At 48.4% G+C, this 20,987-nt stretch overlaps 1 protein-coding gene across 2 annotated transcripts in view; it reads left to right on the plus strand.

Moving 5' to 3' along the window:
* CEP290 (centrosomal protein 290) overlaps positions 1-20,987 on the plus strand; it is a 1,276,764-nt gene that overhangs the window by 1,191,393 nt on the left and 64,384 nt on the right. For both annotated transcript variants that reach the window (XM_069229617.1, XM_069229618.1), the window contains one exon: positions 17,679-17,782. In XM_069229617.1, coding sequence (XP_069085718.1) covers positions 17,679-17,782 — 104 coding nt within the window. The remainder of the gene's footprint in view (positions 1-17,678; positions 17,783-20,987) is intronic.

Consider the following 20,987-nt stretch of genomic DNA (forward strand, 5'->3'; position numbering starts at 1 on the left):
TTTTAAAAAGGTAACAGTACTTAACTGCAATGTTTAAATAGGTTTAGACATATTTAAACATTGCCATGTTTATAAAATAATTGTGAAACATTCTGAGGGGGGACCAATGATTTTTATTTTTCAACTGGGGGGGCGCGGCATTAAAATGTTTGGAGCCCTAGTATATGGTACCTAGGTACCCAGGGCATTGGGGTTCTAAGAGATCCTTATGGGCTGCAGCATTTCTTTTGCCACCCATAAGGAGCTCAGAAAAACCCTTTCACAGGTCTGCCACTGCAGCCTGCGTGAAATAGTGCACACATTATTTCACAGCCATTTTCACTGAACTTAAGTAACTTATAAGTCACCTATATGTCTAACCTTCATTCATTGAAGGCTAGGTGCAAAGTTACTAAGTATGAGGGCACCCTTGCACTAGCAAAGGTGCCCCCACATAGTTCAGGGCTATTTCTCGGGACTTTGTGAGTGTGGGGACGCCATAACACGTGTGCACTTCATATAGGTCAATACCTATATGTAGCTTCACAATGGTAACACTGGATATGGCCATGTAAGGTGTCTAAGATCATGAAATTGTCCCACCATTCCAAATCTGGTATTAGGGAGCCAATTCCATGCCTCCTGGGGGCTCCACCATGGACCCCCAGTACTGTCAAACCAGCTCTCCGAGGCTTGAAATGCAGCTACAGCTGCTGCCACCTCACAGAGAGGGTTCTGCCCACCTGGGGTCTGAGCAGCTCAGTCCCAGGAAGCCAGAACAAAGCATTTCCTTTGGGAGGAGGGTGTTACACCCTCTCCCTTTGGAAATGGGTGTTACAGGCCGGGGAGGGGTCGCCTCCCCCAGCCTCTGGAAACGCTTTGAAGGGCACAGATGGTGTCCTCCTTGCATAAGCCAGTCTACACCGGTTCAGGGACCCCTTGTCCCCTACTCTGGGGCGAAACTGGACAGAGGAAAGGGAAGTGACCACTTCCTTGTCTATCACCACCATAGAGGTGGTGCCTAGAGCCCCTCCAGTTTGTCCCAGACTTCAGCCATCTTGCTTTGCAAGGTGTGGGGACATTCTGGAGGCCTCTGAGTGGCCAGTGCCAGCAGGTGACGTCTGAGACCCCTCCTGATAGGCCCATACCTGAGACGGTAGCCACTCCCCCTCTCATGGCAATTTATGGTCTCTCCTGTTAGTTCTCTTCAGATTCTACTTGCAAATTTCCAGCAGGAATCCTCTGCAACTACTACTTCATTCTCTGACCTCAGATCAACCGTAGCCTGCTCCAGGCACCGCTGTAACAGCAACAAAGTATCCAGAAGGGCTACTTTTCTTCTGCAACTTCAGCTCCAGCCAGCAACTGCAACATTTTCCACAGTGTGCACACTCTGAGGACTCCCTGTCTTCACCCGGCACCAGAAGAACCGAAGAAATCTCCAGTGGGGTGAAGGAGTCACTCCCTTGCTCACACAGGTACCTTCTAAGTTGACTACCGGTTTTCTTGGACTCCTCTCCTGGTGACAAGCGTGCTCCTTGGAACACAGAGGGTGGACCCCATCGACACAGACTTTCCTGTGGTCCTGCTGTCCCAATTTGGAGGAGGTAAGACCTTGCTTTCCCCGAGAACGACAGTACCCCTGTGCACCGCGTCGTCTTCACCTCCTGCGGCCTCTGTGCACTATATGCAAAATTCCTTTGTGCACAGCCTGGCCCAGGTCCCCAGCACTCTATCCTACGACACTCAACTCGCTGAGTTGATCTCCGGCAGCGTGGGACCTTCCTTTGTAGTGCTGCACCAACCGCATTTTGCACCTCCTTTGTCCCTGTGTCCTGGAACACCTGTGGGTGCTATCTGGTGCTCTGAGGGCTCTCTGAAGTGCTGAGAGCCGTCTCTTCCTCCTCACACAGAGTTGAGGCCCCCAGGTCCCTCTTGGGTCCAGATAGCGGCTAGTTGACACAAAAACGCGACTGTGCCAAAACCAATGCTTGTTGGAGGAATCCAGCGCATCCAACTTCTTGACGTGGGACATCATTTGCATCACACAGGAACCCGCTGGCATCTTCCTAAGGTGCATTTCTGCAATCTTCGTCCAACCGGGGACTCTTATTTTGCACCCTCTTCTGGGTTGGCAGGAGCCCCTGTCCTTCCTCAAACTTCTTTCGACTTCTGGACTTGGTCTCCTTCTTTTGAAGGTTTTCACATCCAGGAATCCACTGTTTGTTGTTTGCAGACTTGGTTGGTTCTTGCAGTAATTCCAATCACAAGGTGTAGTGCGTCCTAAGGAAACTTGCAATAGTTGACTCCTGCTTTTCTGGGCTCTGGGGTGGGGTATTTTACTTACCTTTACTGTATTCTTACTCTCCCAGCGATTCTGCACACACTACACTTGCCTAGGAGGGAATTTGTGATTCACATTTCACTTTCTTAGTATATGGTTTGTGTTGCCCTAGACCTATTTTCTCCCATTGCATTCTATAGCGTTTCCTATTGTTTGCACTATCCTACGTCTAATTACTTACCTTATTTTGGTGTCTAGTGTATATATTGAGTATAATACCTCCAGAAGGAGTATTGCCTCTAAGATATTTTGGTACTGTGTCACTCAAATAAACTACCTTTATTTTTGGTAGCACTGAGTATTGTCTTTACTTGTGTATAAGTACTGTGTAACTATAAGTGGTATTGCATGAGCTTTGCATGTCTCCTAGTTCAGCCTAAGCTGCTCTGCTATAGCTACCTCAATCAGTCCAAGCTGCTAGAACACTACAACATTTCACTGATAAGGAATAACTGGACCTGGTACCCACTACAAACCAGGCCAGCCTCCTGCAAGGAGTCACTTACTCTCGTTACTCGAAAATATTATTCGAAGAAAAAACAACGTGTAACACTTCAAGCCCAACACTAGTTGGCGGACATATGCAAAGCATGTGAATCTACAGCATTACATGCCACGAACAGATGTCTACTTGGTAAGTAACATTTTCCTTCTTACAACATTACTCTTTGTTGCTGATAAGACATCTAAATTGTGCTTATTAATTATCATAGACTCCTCATTTGAACCTACATGCAGGTTCCGGAGAGTCCAGAATTTTTCTTCTGATTGATACATCTAACCACAGATTTCTCACTTTTAGAATATTCCACAGGCGAATATCTAAGATAGACCGAAGCCCTCCATCCTTCATCAGCATGAGTTAGTCCGCTCATATTTCCAAGTCTGGACTACCCTCAGTTTTCTCTTGGGAGAGTAAATCTTGTACTTCCTCCATTAGAATGGACAGCTTCTCCTCCGAGATCCTGTCTGGTGTGGGAGGGAGGTGTATTGGGGCATAGAGAGTGTTCTCATACCAGAAGTAGGTCATGGTTGCTAATCCCACTACTTTCTGGTACCCAGAAAGGAGAAGGTCCTCTGTCCTATCCTAGATCTTCGGTCCCTCATTCTCTTCCTTAAGAAGGAGAAGTTCAGAGTGCTCACGCTGGCTCGGGTTTTATCTGCTCTGGACCCAGGAGACTGGATGATAGCGCTGGACTTGCAGGGCGCTCATTTCCATATTCCAATCCTGCCTGCACACAGATGTTAATTGCTGTTCAGGGTAGGCCATGAGCACTTTCAGTTTACCGTGCTCCCCTTTGGCCTTAACAATGCCCCTCGGTGTTCACCAAGGTGACGACGATGGTCACAGCTCCTCTGCTGAGATCAGGGGTTTCAGTCTTCCCCTATCTCGATGACTGGCTGTTGAAGGCAGGATCACCCCAGGCTGTCTTCTCCAACCTCCAGACCAGGCCGTACTTCCTGCATTCGCTGGTGTTCACTATAAACGTGCCAAAGTCACACCCAACTCCCTCTTGGATGCTCCCTTTCATTGGAGCTGTTCTGGACACAGTGCAGTTTCGGGCTTATCCTCCTGAGCGGCTAGTCCAGGATATGCAAGCTATGATAGAGATGATTAGGCCTCTATCCTGGATTTCATTGACAATAAGTCTGAGGCTGCTGGGCCTCATGACCTCATGCATCATGCCAAATGGCATATACGGGCTCTGCAGTGTGCCCTCAGGTTTCAGTGGGCGCTGTATCAGGGTAATCTCTTTGACAAGGTCCAGATCTTGGAGGGATCTGCAGTCGTGTTTAACAAATCATGATTGGGTCAGAGGCAGATCCCCTCCCTTCCCCAACCAGATCTGACAGTAGTAAGAGATGCACCACTCCTGGGATGGTGCGCTTTAGGGAGCTGGGTTCTGGTTGCAGTACCCCCCACACACACTGTTTGCCAGGTTTTAAATGCAACTTCGACTGAAGTGCACTGGGTTCCTGCTAACCAGGTCCCCCCAGCCACTGTTCCTTCCCTAAAACAAGACACCTGGCCACTTGATCCCTTAGGGACCAGGCCCTTCAGCTCCCTATAAGTCCCTAGTAAATCGTACCCCTGGTACCTAGGGCATGGGTACAGAAGAAGGCCCCTTAGAGCTGCAGCACAACTTATGCCATTCCTAGGGACCCAGCACCAACCCTATACAGACTGCCATTGCAAGCTGCGTGACAAGGTGCACCCAAAATTGAAAACACAACATGGCACACAGCCTATGCAACTTGACCCCTTACACACCATGCAATATATGTAAGTCACACCTCTAGATGGCCTTACAACCATAAGGTAGTGTGCATTATATTACATGTGAGGGCATACATGCATGAGCAGATATGTCCCTGCTATGCCTCTGTCGATTCTGAGACATAGTAAGTGCACAGGGAAATAATTTTAAAAGTATGTGCTGGGCACTGGAACTGTGAGTTCCCCAGCTACATGATGGCTTCTCTGAACCCTGGGATGTTTTGTATCCAACATTTCACAATTCTAAACCTTCACTGATTCCAGTGATGGATTTACAGTATTAAGAAATGCACAGAGAGAGAGGGCACCTTTGAAGTGCCCCTTGAAAACCTACCAGCTATTAATGTGTTGACTGACTGGTGCTGACCAGTTCTTCCACCACAGACATGTCTCTGGACCCCTACGGTGACAGCCAGTGCTTTTGAGGCCCAGAGACAAAAGCCTGCACTTGGCAGAAGTGTTACCTCCGCTCTCAGGCAGGATGGACATTCCAGGGCAAAGAGCTTCAAAGGCCTTGCCGCCTTTGTAATGCGACCCAGGTCTCTCACCAGGTGGTGAAGCATACCAACCCCACGTCCGGACCCTACTTCTTGCAGGAACACAGCCTGGAAAATTAATTAAATTAAAAGGGGTGCCTACTTCATGCCAGTCCCACCCCAAGGGTGGGTGAGCTGAATTGGACACTACTATTTAAATTCCTATATCTTGTGCGGAAGGAACTAGGCCAATAGGGTTAGGGTTATGCCCACTTCCCAGCAGAAGTGGTCATAAGAAGGGTATAGTCACTCTGAAGGTGGTCAGGCTACCACCTACCACTCCCTATAACGCCTCTAAATTGAGTATTTAGGTGACACCCCTGAACCCTAGAACTCAGATTCCTGACGACCTAAGAAGAACCGGATGCTACAGAGTCGCATCAGCAGAGAAGACTGCAGACACCAGCTGACTTGGCCCCAGCCCTACTGGCCTGTCTACAGCCTTCGATGACGCTGCACCAAAAGACGACCTGTCCTGCAGCCCAGTGACCTCCAAAGCTTTGGGAGGACTGCCTGCCTTCAACAGAGATCAAGATATCTCGAGAACAGCGGACCTATTCTAGAAGAGACCAACTTTAAAAGAAAAGAACTCTGCCCTGAGGAACCGCGAAACCATCTCCAGACCTACCTCTGCACCTGACGCCCATGACCCGAGTGTAAGTGGCCCACTGGTCCTGTGAAGGTTCCCCAGCGATTTTGAGTCTGACTCCACAATTGTCTGAACCTCTTCCGGACTCTGCATCAAAGCCTGCTGCCTCAAATCGAAGATTTCCCCTGACCGCGACCTGCCCGGGAAGCTGTTCCCGACACCAAAGGATACCCTTGCACCTATAGCACCTAAGTCTTGGGGAGCTGGGTTGTCAGTGTCCCTTAGTAGCCTAGCATCAGAACCTATCTGGGCAGCTATGGGTTTTCTTTGCTTAGCCTCCTAGCCCGAGCCTGCAGCCTTTCTCCAAAACTGATCTCCACCATTGACTTGGATTTAGAGCCCGACGCTGTGTTGGCACTCTGAACCCGGCCGCCCTGTACCGCTGAGGGTGTAATTTTGGTGCTATCTTGTGGCCCCCCTTGTTCTTACTTCAGCCCAGGCGATCGACCCCTGACACCGCTTTCCTCTCCCGTGAGCAGTACATCTTCGTTTACCACAGTCTCCATTGGTTACAATTGGGCACCCAACTCCGAATTCGACCTCTGCACCCGGCCGCCCCTGTGCGCCTGTGGATACACTCTTGGTACTGATTGGAACCTTGCCTGGTGTTGACTGGATTTGTAACTTGTGTACTTACCTGCAAAACTGCATTCTTGTTTTCCTCCCATAATTTAACATTGCCGAACTAAAAAATGGCACAGTGTTGATTTTTGAAACTGCAAAGTATTTATCTTTTAAAAACAGTTCACCTTATAACAAGGTTCTTTGGTTCAAAGCATACATAAAAGCAAGTGTTATTTTTCTAAACTGGTCTCGGATTTTTCATTGAGTGTTCGTCTCATGTATTGCCTCTGTGAGTACAGCAAATGCCTAACACATCTCCTTGATAGGATCCACTGGACTCGCTGCACAGTGTAATTCATTTTAGTGCACTATATAGAGAGCCAGCTACCTAGAGTTGGCCTTCTAGAAGAGGTGGAGATCAGAGGCATCTGGTCCTCGTTCGGAGCCCAGACTCAACATCAACCTGTTGTAGCTCTGTGCTATCCGGCCAACATTGAAAAATGTCTTCCGTCTGTCAAGGGAAGAAATGGTGCAAGTCTTGACAGTCAACTCTTCCGCCGTGTGGTACTGCAACAAGAAGGATGGGTGGTAGTCCCTTTGCCAAGAGGCTCTGCCCCTCTAGACATGGTTGGAACAACTGGGCAAATCCCTGGTTGTTCAACATCTGGCGGGCTCTCTGAATGCCAGAGCAGACAAACTCAGCTGAAAATGTCTACTGGATCATAAATGGTGTAAGGAAATGCCTTCCTTGGCATTGTTACCCCCTGACGTTTTGCCTTTTGTTGATGCCAGTTATGATTGAAAGTGTGCTGGGACCCTGCTAACCAGGCCCCAGCACCAGTGTTATTTCCCTAAACTGTACCTTTGTTCCCACAGTTGGCACAGCCCTGGCAAACAGATAAGTCCCTTGTAAATGTAGGGCATAAGACATGCTGCAGCCCTTTGAGACCTTCCCGGGCAACAGGGCCCTTGGTGGCCGGAGGGGCGGGAATCTCCACTATCTAGGATGCCCTGGGGTGCTGTAACAAAAGGCATGAGCCTTTGAGGCTCACCGCTAGGTATTACAGTTCCTGCAGGGGGAGGTGAGAAGCATCTCCACCCAGTACAGGCTTTGTTCCTGGCCACAGAGTGACAAAGGCACTTTCCCCATGTGGCCAGAAACTCGTCTGGTTGTGGCAGGCTGGCCGAAACTGGTCAGCCTAGCACTAGGAGTCGGACTGGTATTCAGGGGGCATCTCTAGATGCCCTCTGGTTGACTTTTATAGTAAATCTCATACTGGCATCAATGTGCATTTATTGTGCTTAGAAGTTTGATACCAAACTTCCCAGTTTTCAGTGTAGCCATTATGGAATCTGTGGAGTTCATGTTTGACAAGCTCCCAGACCATATACTCTTTATGGCTACCCTGCACTTACAATGTCTAAGGTTTTGCTTAGACACTGTAGGGGCATAGTGCTCATGCACTTATGCCCTCACCTGTGGTATAGTGCACCCTGCCATAGGGCTGTAAGGCCTGCTAGAGGGGTGACTTACCTATGCCACAGGCAGTGGATTGTGGGCATTGCACTCTAAGGGGTGTGCCATGTCAACTTAGTCATTTTCTCCCCACCAGCACACACAAGCTGTGAGGCAGTGTGCATGTGCTGGGTGAGGGGTCCCCAGGGTGGCATAAGTCATGCTGGAGCCCTTAGAGACCTTCCCTGGCATCAGGGCCCTTGGTACCGGGGGTACCATTTACAAGGGACTTATCTGGGTGCCAGGGCCTTGCCAATTGTGGGAACAAAGGTACAGTTTACGGAAAGAATACTGGTGCTGGGGCCTGGTTAGCAGGGTCCCAGCACACTTTCAATCATAACTGGCATCAACAAAAGGCAAAAAGTCAGGGGGTAACCATGCCAAGGAAGGCATTTCCTCACAATAGCTGATCATGAATAGCGTCTCCATCCGGAGGTGCACAAGCTCTCTGTAGGAAAGTGTCACTATTGGCATGGTTAACCACCCACTTGCCTAGTGTTGATGCCAACTTTGATTGAAAGTGTGCTGGGACCCTATTAACTAGGCCCCAGCACCAGTGTTCTTCCCAAAATCTGTACCTTTGTTACCACAATTGGCACACCCTTGTCACACAGTTAAGTCCCTTGTAAAAAGGTACCCATGGTACCAAGGGCCCTGTTGTCAAGGAAGGCCCCCAAGGGCTGCATCATGTATTATGCCACCCTAGGGGACCCCTCACCAAGCTCAAGTACACTGTCCTTGCAGCTTGTGTATGCTGGTGGGGAGAAAAAGGCAAAGTCGACATGACACCCCTCTCAGAGTGCCATGACCACAAACCACTGCCTGTGACATAGGTAAGTCACCCCTCTAGCAGGCCTTAAAGCCACAAGACTGGGTGCATTATACCACAGATGAGGGCATAGCTGCATGAGCAGTATGCCCCTACAATGTCCAAGTCCATTCTTGGACACTGTAAGTGGAGTGTAGCCCAAATTTGTATATGGTCTGGGAGTTAGTAATTACAAACTCCACATATCCATAATGGCTTCACTGAATGTAGGAGGCTGGCCTGGTTTGTAGTGGGTACCTGAGGTACTTACACCTTATACGAGGTCCAGTTATCCCTTATTAGTGAAATGTAGGCAGTGTTCTAGCAGCTTCGGCTGTCTAGAGGTAGCTGTAGCATAGCAGCTTAGGCTGAACTAGGAGACATGCAAAGCTCCTGCAATACCACTATAATTACACAGTACTTATACACAATAAAAGACAATACTCAGTGTTACCAAAAATAAAGGTACAAAAATATCTTAGAGACAATACTCTTTCTGGGGGTAAGTATTATACAGAATATATACACTAGAGACCAAAATCAGGTAAGTAAATAGTCATAGAATAGTGCAAACAGTAGAAAACACAATAGAATGCAATAGCCTAGGGGGCAACACAACCCATATACTAAGAAAGTGGAATGTGGATCACTAATTCCCCCTTAGGCAAGTGTAGTGTGTAAAGGGGTGCTGGGAGTGTCAGAAAACACCAAAGGTAAGTAAAATACCCCACCTCAGAGCCCAGGAAGGTAGGAGTAAAGTACTGCAAGATTCCTCAGGACACACTACAAGTCGTGATAAGAATTACTGCAAGAACCAAGCAAGACTGCAAGCAACAAATGGTGGATTCCTGGACCTGAAGACCTGTGGAGAGAGGAGACCAAGTTCAGAAGTCACAGAAGATTCCAGGAATGACAGGAGTCCCTGCCAACCTAGAAGATGGTGTAAAAGTGGATTTTCTGGTTAGAGGAAGTGTGCAGAAGTGCACCAAAGAAGATGGCTGCGGGTTCCTGTGTAGTGCAGGAGATGTCCCACGTTGAGATGTTGGATCCAGGTTGGTTGCGTCGCTGGATTCGTCCAACAAGCATTGGTTCAGGCAGGGTCGCGGTTTGCATCAAAATGGCGCTGCCTGGGCCCATGAGGGACCTCGGGCCTCAACTCGAACTGAGGAGGCAGAGGGGGCTCCCAACACTGGAGAAAGCCCACAGATGACCAGGCAGCACCCACGGGAGTCCCAGGACACGGGGACAAAGAAGATGCAAAGTGTGGTTGATGCAGCACAACAAAAGAAGGTCCCACGCCGCCGGAGAACACCTCAGCGAGTTGTTCGTCGCAGGATTAAGTGCTGGGGACCTGGGCTACACTGTGAATGAAGGATTCGTGGAAGAAGGGCACAAAAGCACAAGGAGCTGGAGATGACACGGTGTACAGGGATGCTGTCGTAAACCAGGAAGGCAAGCTCTTACCTCTGCCAAAGTTGGACAGCTGGACATTAGGACAGTCTGGGTCGTGTTGGTCCACCACCTGTGTTCCAGGGAGCACGCTTGTCGTCAGGAGAGGAGTCCTAGAGAACCGGTCGCCGTGTTAGAAGGTGCAGGGAAGTGACTCCCTATCTCCACTGGAGATTCCTTTGGTTCTTCTGGTGCAGGGTGAAGGCAGGGAGTTCTCAGAGCGTGCACACCTTGGAAACTGTTGCAGTTGCTGTCTGGCGCGGAAGTTGCAGGTCAGAGGAGTCGTCCTGGATACTTTGTTGCAGTTACAGCAGTTCCTGGAGCGGTCAGAAACTGATGCAGAGGATTCCTGGATGAGTCTTGCAAGCTGAATCTGAAGAGGAACCCACAAGAGAGACCCTAAATAGCCCTGAGAAGGGGATTGGTTACCTACCCAGGTATGCACCTATCAGGAGGGGTCTCTGACGTCACCTGCTGGCACTGGCCACTGAGAGATCTCCAGAGTGTCCCAACACCTTGGAAAACAAGATGGCTAACGCCAGGGACACAATGGAAGAGGTCTGGGCACCACCCCTGGGGTGACGATGGACAGGGGAGTGGTCACTCCCCTTTCCTTTGTCCAATTTCACGCCAGAACAGGGACTGGGGGTCCCTGAACCGGTGTGGACTGGATTATGCAAGGAGGGCACCATCTGTGCCCTTCAAAGCATTTCCATAGGCTCTGGGAGGCTACCCCTCCCAAGCCTTTACCACTTATTTCCAAAGGGAGAGGGTGTAACACCCTCTTCCCCAAAGGAAATGCATTGTTCTGCCTTCCTGTGACTGAGCTGCTCAGACCCCAGGAGGGCAGAACCCTGTCTGCGAGGTGGCAGCAGCTGTAGCTGTAGTCCAAGCCTCAGAGAGCTGGTTTGGCAGTACTGGGGGTCCATGGTGGAGCCCCCAGGATGCATACAATTGGCTCCCCAATGCCAAATTTGGAATGGGGGGACAATTCCATTATCTTAGACACCTTACATGGCCATATTCGGAGTTACCATTGTGAAGCTACATATAGGTATTGATGTATATGTAGTGCACGCGTGTAATGGCGTACTCGCAAAGCCCCGGCAATTGGCCCTGAACTATGTGGGGGCACCTTTGATAGTACAACGGTGCCCTGACACTTAGTAACTTTGCACCTAGCCTTCATTAAATGAAGGTTAGACATATAGGTGACTTATAAGTTACTTAAGTGCAGTGAAAATGGCTGTGAAATAATGTGTGCACTATTTCATGTAGGCTGCAATGGCAGACCTGTGGAAAGGTTTGTCTGAGGTCCTTATGGGTGACAAAAGAAATGCTGCAGCCCTTAAGGGTCTCCTGGAACCCCAGTGCCATGGGTACCTAGGTACCATATACTAGGGACTTAAAAGGGGTGTCCAGTGTGCCAATTGAAATTGGTAAATTAAGTCACTAGTCTATAGTGACAATTTTAAAGCAAAGAGTGCATAAGCACTGAGGTTCTGTTAGCAGAGCCTCAGTGACACAGTTAAGCACTACTGAGAACACACACATTAGGCCACAAACTATGAGCACTGGGGTCCTGGCTAGCGGGATCCCAGTGACACAGTAAAAACACACTGACACAAACTCTCTCACAAACAGCCTAAAAGTGGGGTAACCATGCTTGAAAGAGGCTACTTTCTCACACCATGGCTCCCTTTCTACCTAAGGTGGTCATGCCCTTCCTGTAGGTTAGTCCATCACTTTGCCTAATCTTTATGCACCCCCACATCCTTCTAAAAGAGAGGAGAGACTTCTCTGCCTGGACCCAAAAAGAGCATTGGCGTTCTATCTTGACCGTACCAAAGAGTTCCAGGTGGATGATGATCAACTCTTTGTAAGGTATGTGGGTGTGAAGAAAGGTTGGGTAGTGCAGAAGAGAACCTCTCTCTAGATGAGTTGTGTTAAAATGTGCTACGCATTAGCAAAAAAAGCAACCCCATAGGGTTTGCACGCTCCGTCTACCAGAGCAACAGCAGCCACCACTGTGTTAGCATGTAGAGTTCCAGTCCTGGACATCTGCCAGGCAGCATTGTGGGCGTCCTTGCACATGCCTGGACACTGAGGTCAGAAGGGATGGGTAGTTTGCCCATTTGGTCCTGCAGGACTTCCTAGTATGATCTTGGTTTGGAGACCCCCCTCCGGGGTTGGTATTCCTTGGGTATCTATTCTAAGGTAAAGAATCTTCAACTAGAAGTCTCTATCAGATGAACAAGTTACTTACATTTGGTTTCCATACCAACCACCTATCCTCCCCACTCTGCTAACTGATTTCTAGGGACAGGGACTTCCCTTTCAGGGCCCTAGTTCTGGTGCACTAGGATCAGTGATTTTCATGGCTTTGTGCTTCTGGCATGGAAAGTTGTGAAAAGAAACTGATGTCAGCAAACCAGGGTGTCGCCTAAATACGACCAGCGACGTCATATCCAGTGACCACGATGCAAACGATGGATGCGGAGTTGACTGACATCATCTGATGGCATGCAGAGGTACTGCTCCAGGAAAAATCTCTGGATCCAGACTGACGTCTGGGGGAAATTCTAAGGTAAGGAGTCTGCAACTAGAATAAGTATCTACTACATAATTTTTTACCGAAGGTAAGTAACTTTTTCGTTTATGCCTAAAACTCAAAACTGGAATCGGATTACCTATGGTTTATGGAGGGGGGTAACAGAATTTACAAAAAAAAGTTTCAGACTGTATGCGTGCCAAAAGGGCACTGAAGTATATTCAGGGCATTCGCTTTTACATGTCTGATGTATCATTTGTTGGGGATAGCACTCCTCATAATGTTTATGCAACTGTGAGATGCAATACAAATGTATATCTTGATGGTGGACAGAAATCTTTAGGTAACTAGAAAACACTAAAGCAGCATCTAACTAAAGTTCATAAAAAGAAACAAGCATTGCCAAAGCTAATAGGTTTTGCCAGTGTGAAATTTAATAACGTTGTCAATGCTTGTTTCTTTAAGAAAGGCACTATTATGCGACCAGCATTGACTGCATTATAACTTTTTTTTGTTAAGCCATATTGCACAGCAGAACATACTGCTATGCACTATGTCTGAAAACAGTGTGGGTGAGCTGGGGAGGCAATCTACACGAAGGCAGAAGGTGAAAAACGCAACTGAGAGAGGGAGGTGGTTGGGTGGGTGAGTGAAAGAGAGGGAGGAGTGTGGGCTGGATGAAACAACAGAGAGGAGGATGAGGGTGCAGTGGGTTAAAAAATAGAGAGCAGGAGAAGGGTGGGTGAAAAACAGAGTAGAAGAGGGATTGGTTGCAGAACAGTAGAGGGCAAAGTGGTGATTGCAAAACAGTGGTGAATGGAGGGGTGGATGAAACACAAAAAAGAGTGGGAAAATGGCAGGGCGAGGGAAACACAACCGGGAGCAAGAATAGGGTAAGGATAAGGGAGAGGGCTTCAGACACATGCTGTATGTGAGTGTGAATGTTAAATAGTTATAAAGAAAAAGAGTACCTACAGGGTCTGCAGCCAGTAGATGGACACTGGCCACAAACCAGAAGCTGTACTTGGTCCATGCTCCATGGCAGGCACACATAGAGAATCTTCAGAAGGAAGTAGAGGAGAGCAGGATGATCTGACTAAGGAGAAGCAAAGAACTTAAACTGACATGGAAGCCAAAAAGTTGTAAGTAAAAGCATGCGATGGACGGGCTCTCATCCTGTTTTAAGATGTTTTACATTTTGTTTTTGTTTAAAAGGGATTTCGTAAGCGCTGTGCAGGCAAAACCTAAAAACAGATGGAAGGAATGGCCAATGCAAGTGTTGTAAATCTAAAATTAAAAATAAGGAATTGGAGGTTCAACATTGAAATGTTCACCCCTGACAGTGCATGTTTATGATAAAACTGAAAGCCATGTGAAGTTGATTTCTTTTGTTATTTCTCCTGGCATTTTTCTGTATGTGTTTAAAAATAAAATCAAGTCCAAGGATTGATTGTGTTGTAGCTTGACTTGTGATTTCTTTTTTCCTACGAGTGTCTAATAATCAGCATTTAAATGGATGCACATTAAGTGAAAATACTCACTGTAGGAAGCTGGTCCAGTATGTGGTGGACACCTATGGTGTTACACCTTATATTGGGTCCTGGCAACCTCAGTTAGATAGTGTTGCAGTGTTTAGACAGCCAGGGCTCTCAGGGGTAGCTGTGGTGAGCAGCCAAGACTTATCTAGGAAGCATGTGAAGCACTTGGAATATCACAGTAGTCACACAGTAACTTATCACACATGAAAGGAAACACACATTGTTGCAGAAATAAAGGTACTTTATTATAGACACACTAAACTAGTCTATCATCGGTATACCTCCTTTTGGAGTTATGAATACACCAGAAATACACAGGTAAGTAATTAGGAAAAGCATAAAACAGTATGGGCCCTATGGGGGGGGTAGGGAAATCATATATTAAAACAATGAAATGCAAATGGGTGCCCCACACCAGAGTGTATGGAGTAGTTAGACAAGCGCCGGGAGAGAGTGGAACCCCAAAAGGTAAGTATCTAGAAGATCCCCAGCGGCTGGGTGTAGAGAGGTAAGTTACTCTGTTTTCCCATAGGCTAACATGGGGAAGTCGCAGTTGTAAATTGCAGACGCAGGACAGGACCAGTGGAACCCAAGGGCAGATTCCGGATGAAGAGGACCTACATAAGAAGGGAACAGAGTCCAGTCCACGCAGGAGTGTCCAGGTGCCCACCCTTCTGTAGTTGAAGATCCTGGTCGATGGTGATTAATGAAGTCCAGTTGCGGGGTCCAGGAGCTGCAGAGGAGTCCCTGAAGTCATCAATGAGCTGTCCCTCGACGGTCGCCAGATGGCAGGTGGGTCATTAGTCAGATGGCAACCAAAAGGCACAAGCAAATGCATGAGGAGCTGTTGGACGTTTTGCAGAGCTGTGGAGGACCAGCAAGGTCCTGGGGACTCAACCCTTGGAGGGGAGTCCGGGATGACCCTCAGAAGACTGGAGAGCCAGCAGAAGCAGTCGGAGTCCCCACAAGCAGCCCACTGGCATCAGGCACAGTAAGGCCCAGTGAGGCACAGGCAGCACACCTGAAGAGGAGTCCCACGTCACTGGAGTAGCAGAAAGGAGACTGTCCTTGCAGAGGTAGAGGTTACTGGGTCTACTTGGAGCCTGACGATCCTTTGGAGCAGGAGTCAACAAGCCTCTGTTGCTATATCAGTTGTGGTGCACAGGGATTCTGTCCCAGTAGCAGAGACAAGGGCTCACACGTTGGACAGAAGGCAGACAGGACCCAGGGGATCCCTAAGAACCACCACCTGTATTGGAGAATCTTCGCAGATCTGGAGAACAGAAGATCCCATCAGCCATATGTCGTTGGCTTAGGTTCCTGCTGATGCAGGGGAGTGACTCCTTCACTGCAAAGGAGATTTCTTCTTGCTTTTTTGGTGCAGCTAAAGTCTTGCCAACCCCAGAGGATTCACAGCTGTGGAAATGTTGCAGATTGCTGACAAGACCCGTGGAAACAATGTTGCAAGGCGAAGTCATCTCAGGATTTGCAATCTTGTTTGGTTCCTGTGTTGCCGGGCAGCGGTTCCGGACGCCAGAAGCAGAAGAGGTCTTTGCATAGGAGTCCTGGTTGAGCCCTAAATAACCTCAAAAGGGGGTTTGGTCACTGTCTGGCGTGACCACCTATCAGGAGGGAGTCTATTACGTCACCTACTTAGCCTACCCAGTCAGATGCTCTCAGAGGCCTCTGTCCATTTTGGTTCCAAGATGGCAGTACCAAGTGGCCACCTGGAAGAGATCTGGGCACCACCCTAGGGGTGGAGCTGGACAAGGGGAGTGGACACTGGACTGGTGCATACCAGATTATACAAGGAAGACACCAAGGGGCAGATGTACAAAGCGTTTAGCATGGCACAAACTGCGAAATTCGCAGTTTGCGCCATGCAAAACGCGCATCACGATGCACAATACCTTCCTATTTGCATTTCGCACCGCGATGCAGAATTGCTTTGTGACCGCGAATGCGGTCGCAAATCAATTCGCAGTTAGCACCCATGTCAAGTGGGTGCTAACTCATTCGCAAAAGGGAAGGGGTCCCCATGGGACTCCTTCCCCTTTGTGAATGTCGTCATAAATATTTTTTCAGAGCAGGCAGTGGTCCAGTGGACCACTGCCTACTCTGAAAAAACTAAACCAAATGGTTTCATTTTTTCTTTTGTATTGCAACTCGTTTTCCTTTAAGGAAAACGGGCTCCAATACAAAAAAAAACAACTGCTTTATTAAAAAAGCAGTCACAGACATGGAAGTCTGCTGTCTCCAACAGGCCACCATCCCTGTGAGTGCAGGGAATCGCAAGGGGGTCGCAAATTGCGACCCACCTCATTAATATTAATGAGGTAGGTCTTAGCGACCCCCTTGCGATTCGCAGAAGGTGTCTGAGACACCATTCTGCATATGATTTTGCGAGTCGGAAATTGCAAGTCGCACCGACTTGCAATTTCCGATTCGCAAATTCATATCTTACTACATCTGGCCACAAATGTCCCCTTCAAAGCAGCTTTGTGGTGTGGGGAGGTTACACCAATTTCCAAAGGCTCCCCTCTCCTGCAGGAAATTCTTTGTTAAGCTGTCCCCTGCTTGAACTGGTCAAGCACAGGAGGGCAGATTTGTGTCTGAGGGGCTGCAGCAGCGCGGGCTGCCTGCAGGTCCTGGAAGGCTAATAGGAGCACAACGGGGGATCTTCTAAGGAACCCCCAGAGTGTATGGAATCATGCCACAAATTCTGTAATCAGTATTGGGGTATGATTCCAACATGTTTGATACCAAACATGCCCAGGTTCAGAGTTACCATTATGTAGCTGGACCAGTACATAGCTAAAATGACTTCCCTGCACCTATGAACTCCAGGCAATTGGAACTGGAGTTCATAGGGGGACTTCTGCTCATGCATGGGTGCCCACACACACAGTGACCTGCACTGTGCCCTTTGGGCTGAAAGAGCCTACCCTAGGGGTGACTTTCAGTGACCTGGTGTAGTACCAGCAGTGAAAGGATACATGCATCTTTTCACACAGACTGCAATGGCAGGTCTGCGGGCACAGTATGCATGGGCTCCTATGAGTGGCATAATACATGCTGCAGCCCATGGAGGACCCCTGGTGTATCAGTGCCCTTGGTACCAAGTATCCTCTACCAGGGACTTATAGGGGTACACCAGTATGCCAGTTGTGGGGTGTAAGAAGTACCAAGTTAACCAAATTTAGAGGGGAGAGCATGATCACTGGGGTCCTTATTAGCAGGATGCCAGTGAAAACAGTCTAAGAACACCAATATCAGGCAAAAAGTGGGGGAAACCATAGCAGAAAGAGGGGATTTCCCTACACTCAAGCCCTTGGTTTCATGGTAAGTTCATCGTATTTACCTTATCATGATGTTGTAAAGAAGCTACTCCTTGTACAGTTACTAATGTATGCACTAAAGAACTTAATTATGGCTATTTTGTTGTTTAACCTATGTTTTGCATCAGGTTAACAAACAATCGATTGGAGAAAGAAAAGGCCGAACTAATTCACCAGATGGAGGTTTATAGAGAGCAGCTTGGAGCCACTGGTAGTGAAAACAGTAGACCTGGCAAGTATTCGAAGTATTCTAAAATGCTTGATTATCCTCTTGGCTACTTATGAGTTACCTTTAGGAAGACTATTTTTTTTTTTTACTTTAAAAAATGTCACCATAACTACTGAGTTACAGCATCCATTTATATTGAAGGATTATTTCAAAGGGTACTGTTATTACTCTTTTGAATTGCCTCTACCCTGCAAGTGACAACATCTCCACAACTGGTTAAACATGTGTAAGTTAAAGTCATACTCTTTAATTTCTTTCTGCTGGTACCTCATATGATGAATTATCATTCCAGGCTTCTGAATGGTATGAAAAATCTTTTCCCCAGCAATATCTCTGTAGTGCAGCTAGGCGCACCATGCAGCTTTAGACACAACTCTGCTTCGAGACTTAGTAGGCACAAACATATATGCTGACACCTGTGTTTCAGTGCTTCATTGATGCAGGCCTGGCGGTCTCTCTCTTTGTCTTATCAGTGAAATTACTTAGGCCCTCATTATGACATTGGCAGTGACTGTTAAAGTGGCAGTAATATTGACATGAGGCTGGCGGTAATTACTGCAAAATTATGACCATGGCGGTGGTAACTCCTAAAGATAGCCAATGTACCACACCATCCGCAAGGGCGTTAACACCATGCAGTACAGCGGTAGTCATCAACTGCCGGGCTGAAGACAAGGTACCGCCCACCATATAATGACACTGTTTTCCGGGGCAGTACGAACGCCTTCAAAAGCCTGGCGGAAACACATCACAGAAGACCAAAGACTCACCAACAGAGACACAGAGAAGAACAACGCCGCCATGGAACCAGAACTGCAAGTCTTCCCGATGCTCTTCTACGCCATGCTCCACCTGGAACACCAACACCGACGACGGTGATTACAGCCGCCTAGCACACAAGGGAGGGAGGGAGGAAAAGGAGAGTGACACACACATGCACGACACACACCATCCACACACCAGCTGCAGACGTAAACCAATGGCACACGACGCACGGCATAATAATACAAGGACTAAAGTTCGGCAGCACTGACATTGTAATAGCAAGGCAAAACCCACCACATGAACCAATTTTAGAACAAAGATACATGAACAATTGTCCAGAAAGGGCCAATGCCCAGTCCAAAGTACATAAGGCCGACATGGCTGCAGGGCACAGTCCAAGCCCCAACTTGATCCTGATTAATTCTGCACAACACTGTGCAGGGGCAACATCTCGGAAGTGGACAGGCACCTCAGGGGCACCTCAGAGGGAAGGGAGGTGAGGGGTGTAAGAGGCTGGCCTGGCTTATAGTGGGTACCTTGTGGTACTTACACCTTGTGCCAGGTCCAGTTATCCCTTATTAGTACAATAGAGGTGTTTCTAGCAGCTTAGGCTGTTAGAGGTAGCTATGGCAAAGCAGCTTAGGCTGAACTAGGAGATATGCAAAGCTCCTACTATACCACTTATATCATACAGCACAATATCATAAGAAAACACAATACTCAGAGTTACTAAAAATAAAGATACTTTATTTTAGTGACAATATGCCAAACGTATCTCAGAGGATACCCTCACTTAGGAGGTAAGTAATATACACAAATTATATGTACACAAACCCAAAACATGTAAATAACAGTAAGAATAGTAGTGCAAACAATATAGAATCACAATAGGATGCAAAAGGTAGACATAGGTCTAGGGGCAACACAAACCATATACTCCGAAATTGGAATGCGAATCACGAACGGACCCCAGACCTATGGGAGGTTGTAGAGGGTCGCTGGGACTGAATGAAAACAGTAAGGGTGTCCAAGATACCCCACCCCAAGACCCTGAAAAGTAGGTGTAATGTTACCCTACTACCTCAGAAAGACAGAATAGTTGTGATAGGGGATTCTGCAAGAACCACAAGCACCAGCAAAACACTGAAGACGGATTCCTGGACCTGAGGACCTGTGAAGGAAGGGGACCAAGTCCAAGAGTCACGCAAGTGTCCGGGGGGCAGGAGCCCACAAAACCTCAGATGAAGGTGCAAAAGGGCTGCCTCCGGGTGGAAGAAGCTGAAGATTCTGCAACAACGGAAGGTGCCAGGAACTTCCCCTTTGGTGAGAAGATGTCCCACGGCGTGTTGGAGGTTGCAGAAGTGTTTCCACGCAGAAATACCGCAAACAAGCCTTGCTAGCTGCAAGAGTCGCAGTTGAGGATTTTGGGTGCTGCTGGGGACCAGGAAGGACCAGGATTTCGCCCCTCGGAGGAGGAGACAGAGGGGGCGCTCAGCAACTCAGAGAGCCCTCACAGAAGCAGGCAGCACCCGCAGAAGTACCAGAACAGGCACTTAGAAGATCTGAGGACAGCGGTCGACTCAGAGTCACAAAGGAGGGTCCCACGATGTCAGAGTCCAACTCAGCGAGTTGGGCAATGCAGGATGGAGTGCTGGGGATCCAGGCTAGGCAGTGCACAAAGGAGGACCTGGAAAAGTGCACAGAAGCCAGAGCAGCTGCAAATCACGCAGTACACAGGTTTGCTGTCTGGCGTGAGGAGGCAAGGACTTACCTCCACCAAATTTGGACAGAAGGGCCACTGGACTGTGGGAGACACTTGGGCCCAGCTCCTGTGTTCCAGGGACCACGCTCATCAGGATGAGAGGGGACCCAGAGGACCGGTGATGCAGAAGTTTGGTGCCTGCATTGGCAGGGGGAAGATTCTGTTGACCCACAGGAGATTTCTTCTTGGCATCCTGTGCAGGGTGAAGGCAGACAGCCCTCAGAGCATAAACCACCAGGAAACAGTCAAGAAAGCCGGCAGGATGAGGCGCTACAATGTTGCTGGTAGTCTTCTTGCTACTTCGTTGTGGTTTTGCAGGCGTCCTGGAGCAGTCAGCGGTCGATCCTTGGCAGAAGTCGAAGAGGGAAGTGCAGAGGAACTCTGGTGAGCTCTTGCATTCGTTATCTGAGGACTAGCCCAGAGTAGAGACCCTAAATAGCCAGAAAAGGAGGTTTGGCTACTGAGAAAGGAGGTTTGGCTACTGAAAGAGGTAAGCACCTATCAGGAGGGGTCCCTGACGTCACCTGCTGGCACTGACCACTCAGAGCAGTCCATTGTGCTCCAACACCTCTGAATCCAAGATGGCAGAGGTCTGGGACACACTGGAGGAGCTCTGGGCACCTCCCCTGGGAGGTACTGGTCAGGGGAGTAGTCACTCCCCTTCCCTTTGTCCAGGTTTGC

The sequence above is a fragment of the Pleurodeles waltl genome, chromosome 4_1 (genome assembly GCF_031143425.1).
Source record: "Pleurodeles waltl isolate 20211129_DDA chromosome 4_1, aPleWal1.hap1.20221129, whole genome shotgun sequence".
In the NCBI taxonomy this organism is placed as follows: domain Eukaryota; kingdom Metazoa; phylum Chordata; class Amphibia; order Caudata; family Salamandridae; genus Pleurodeles; species Pleurodeles waltl.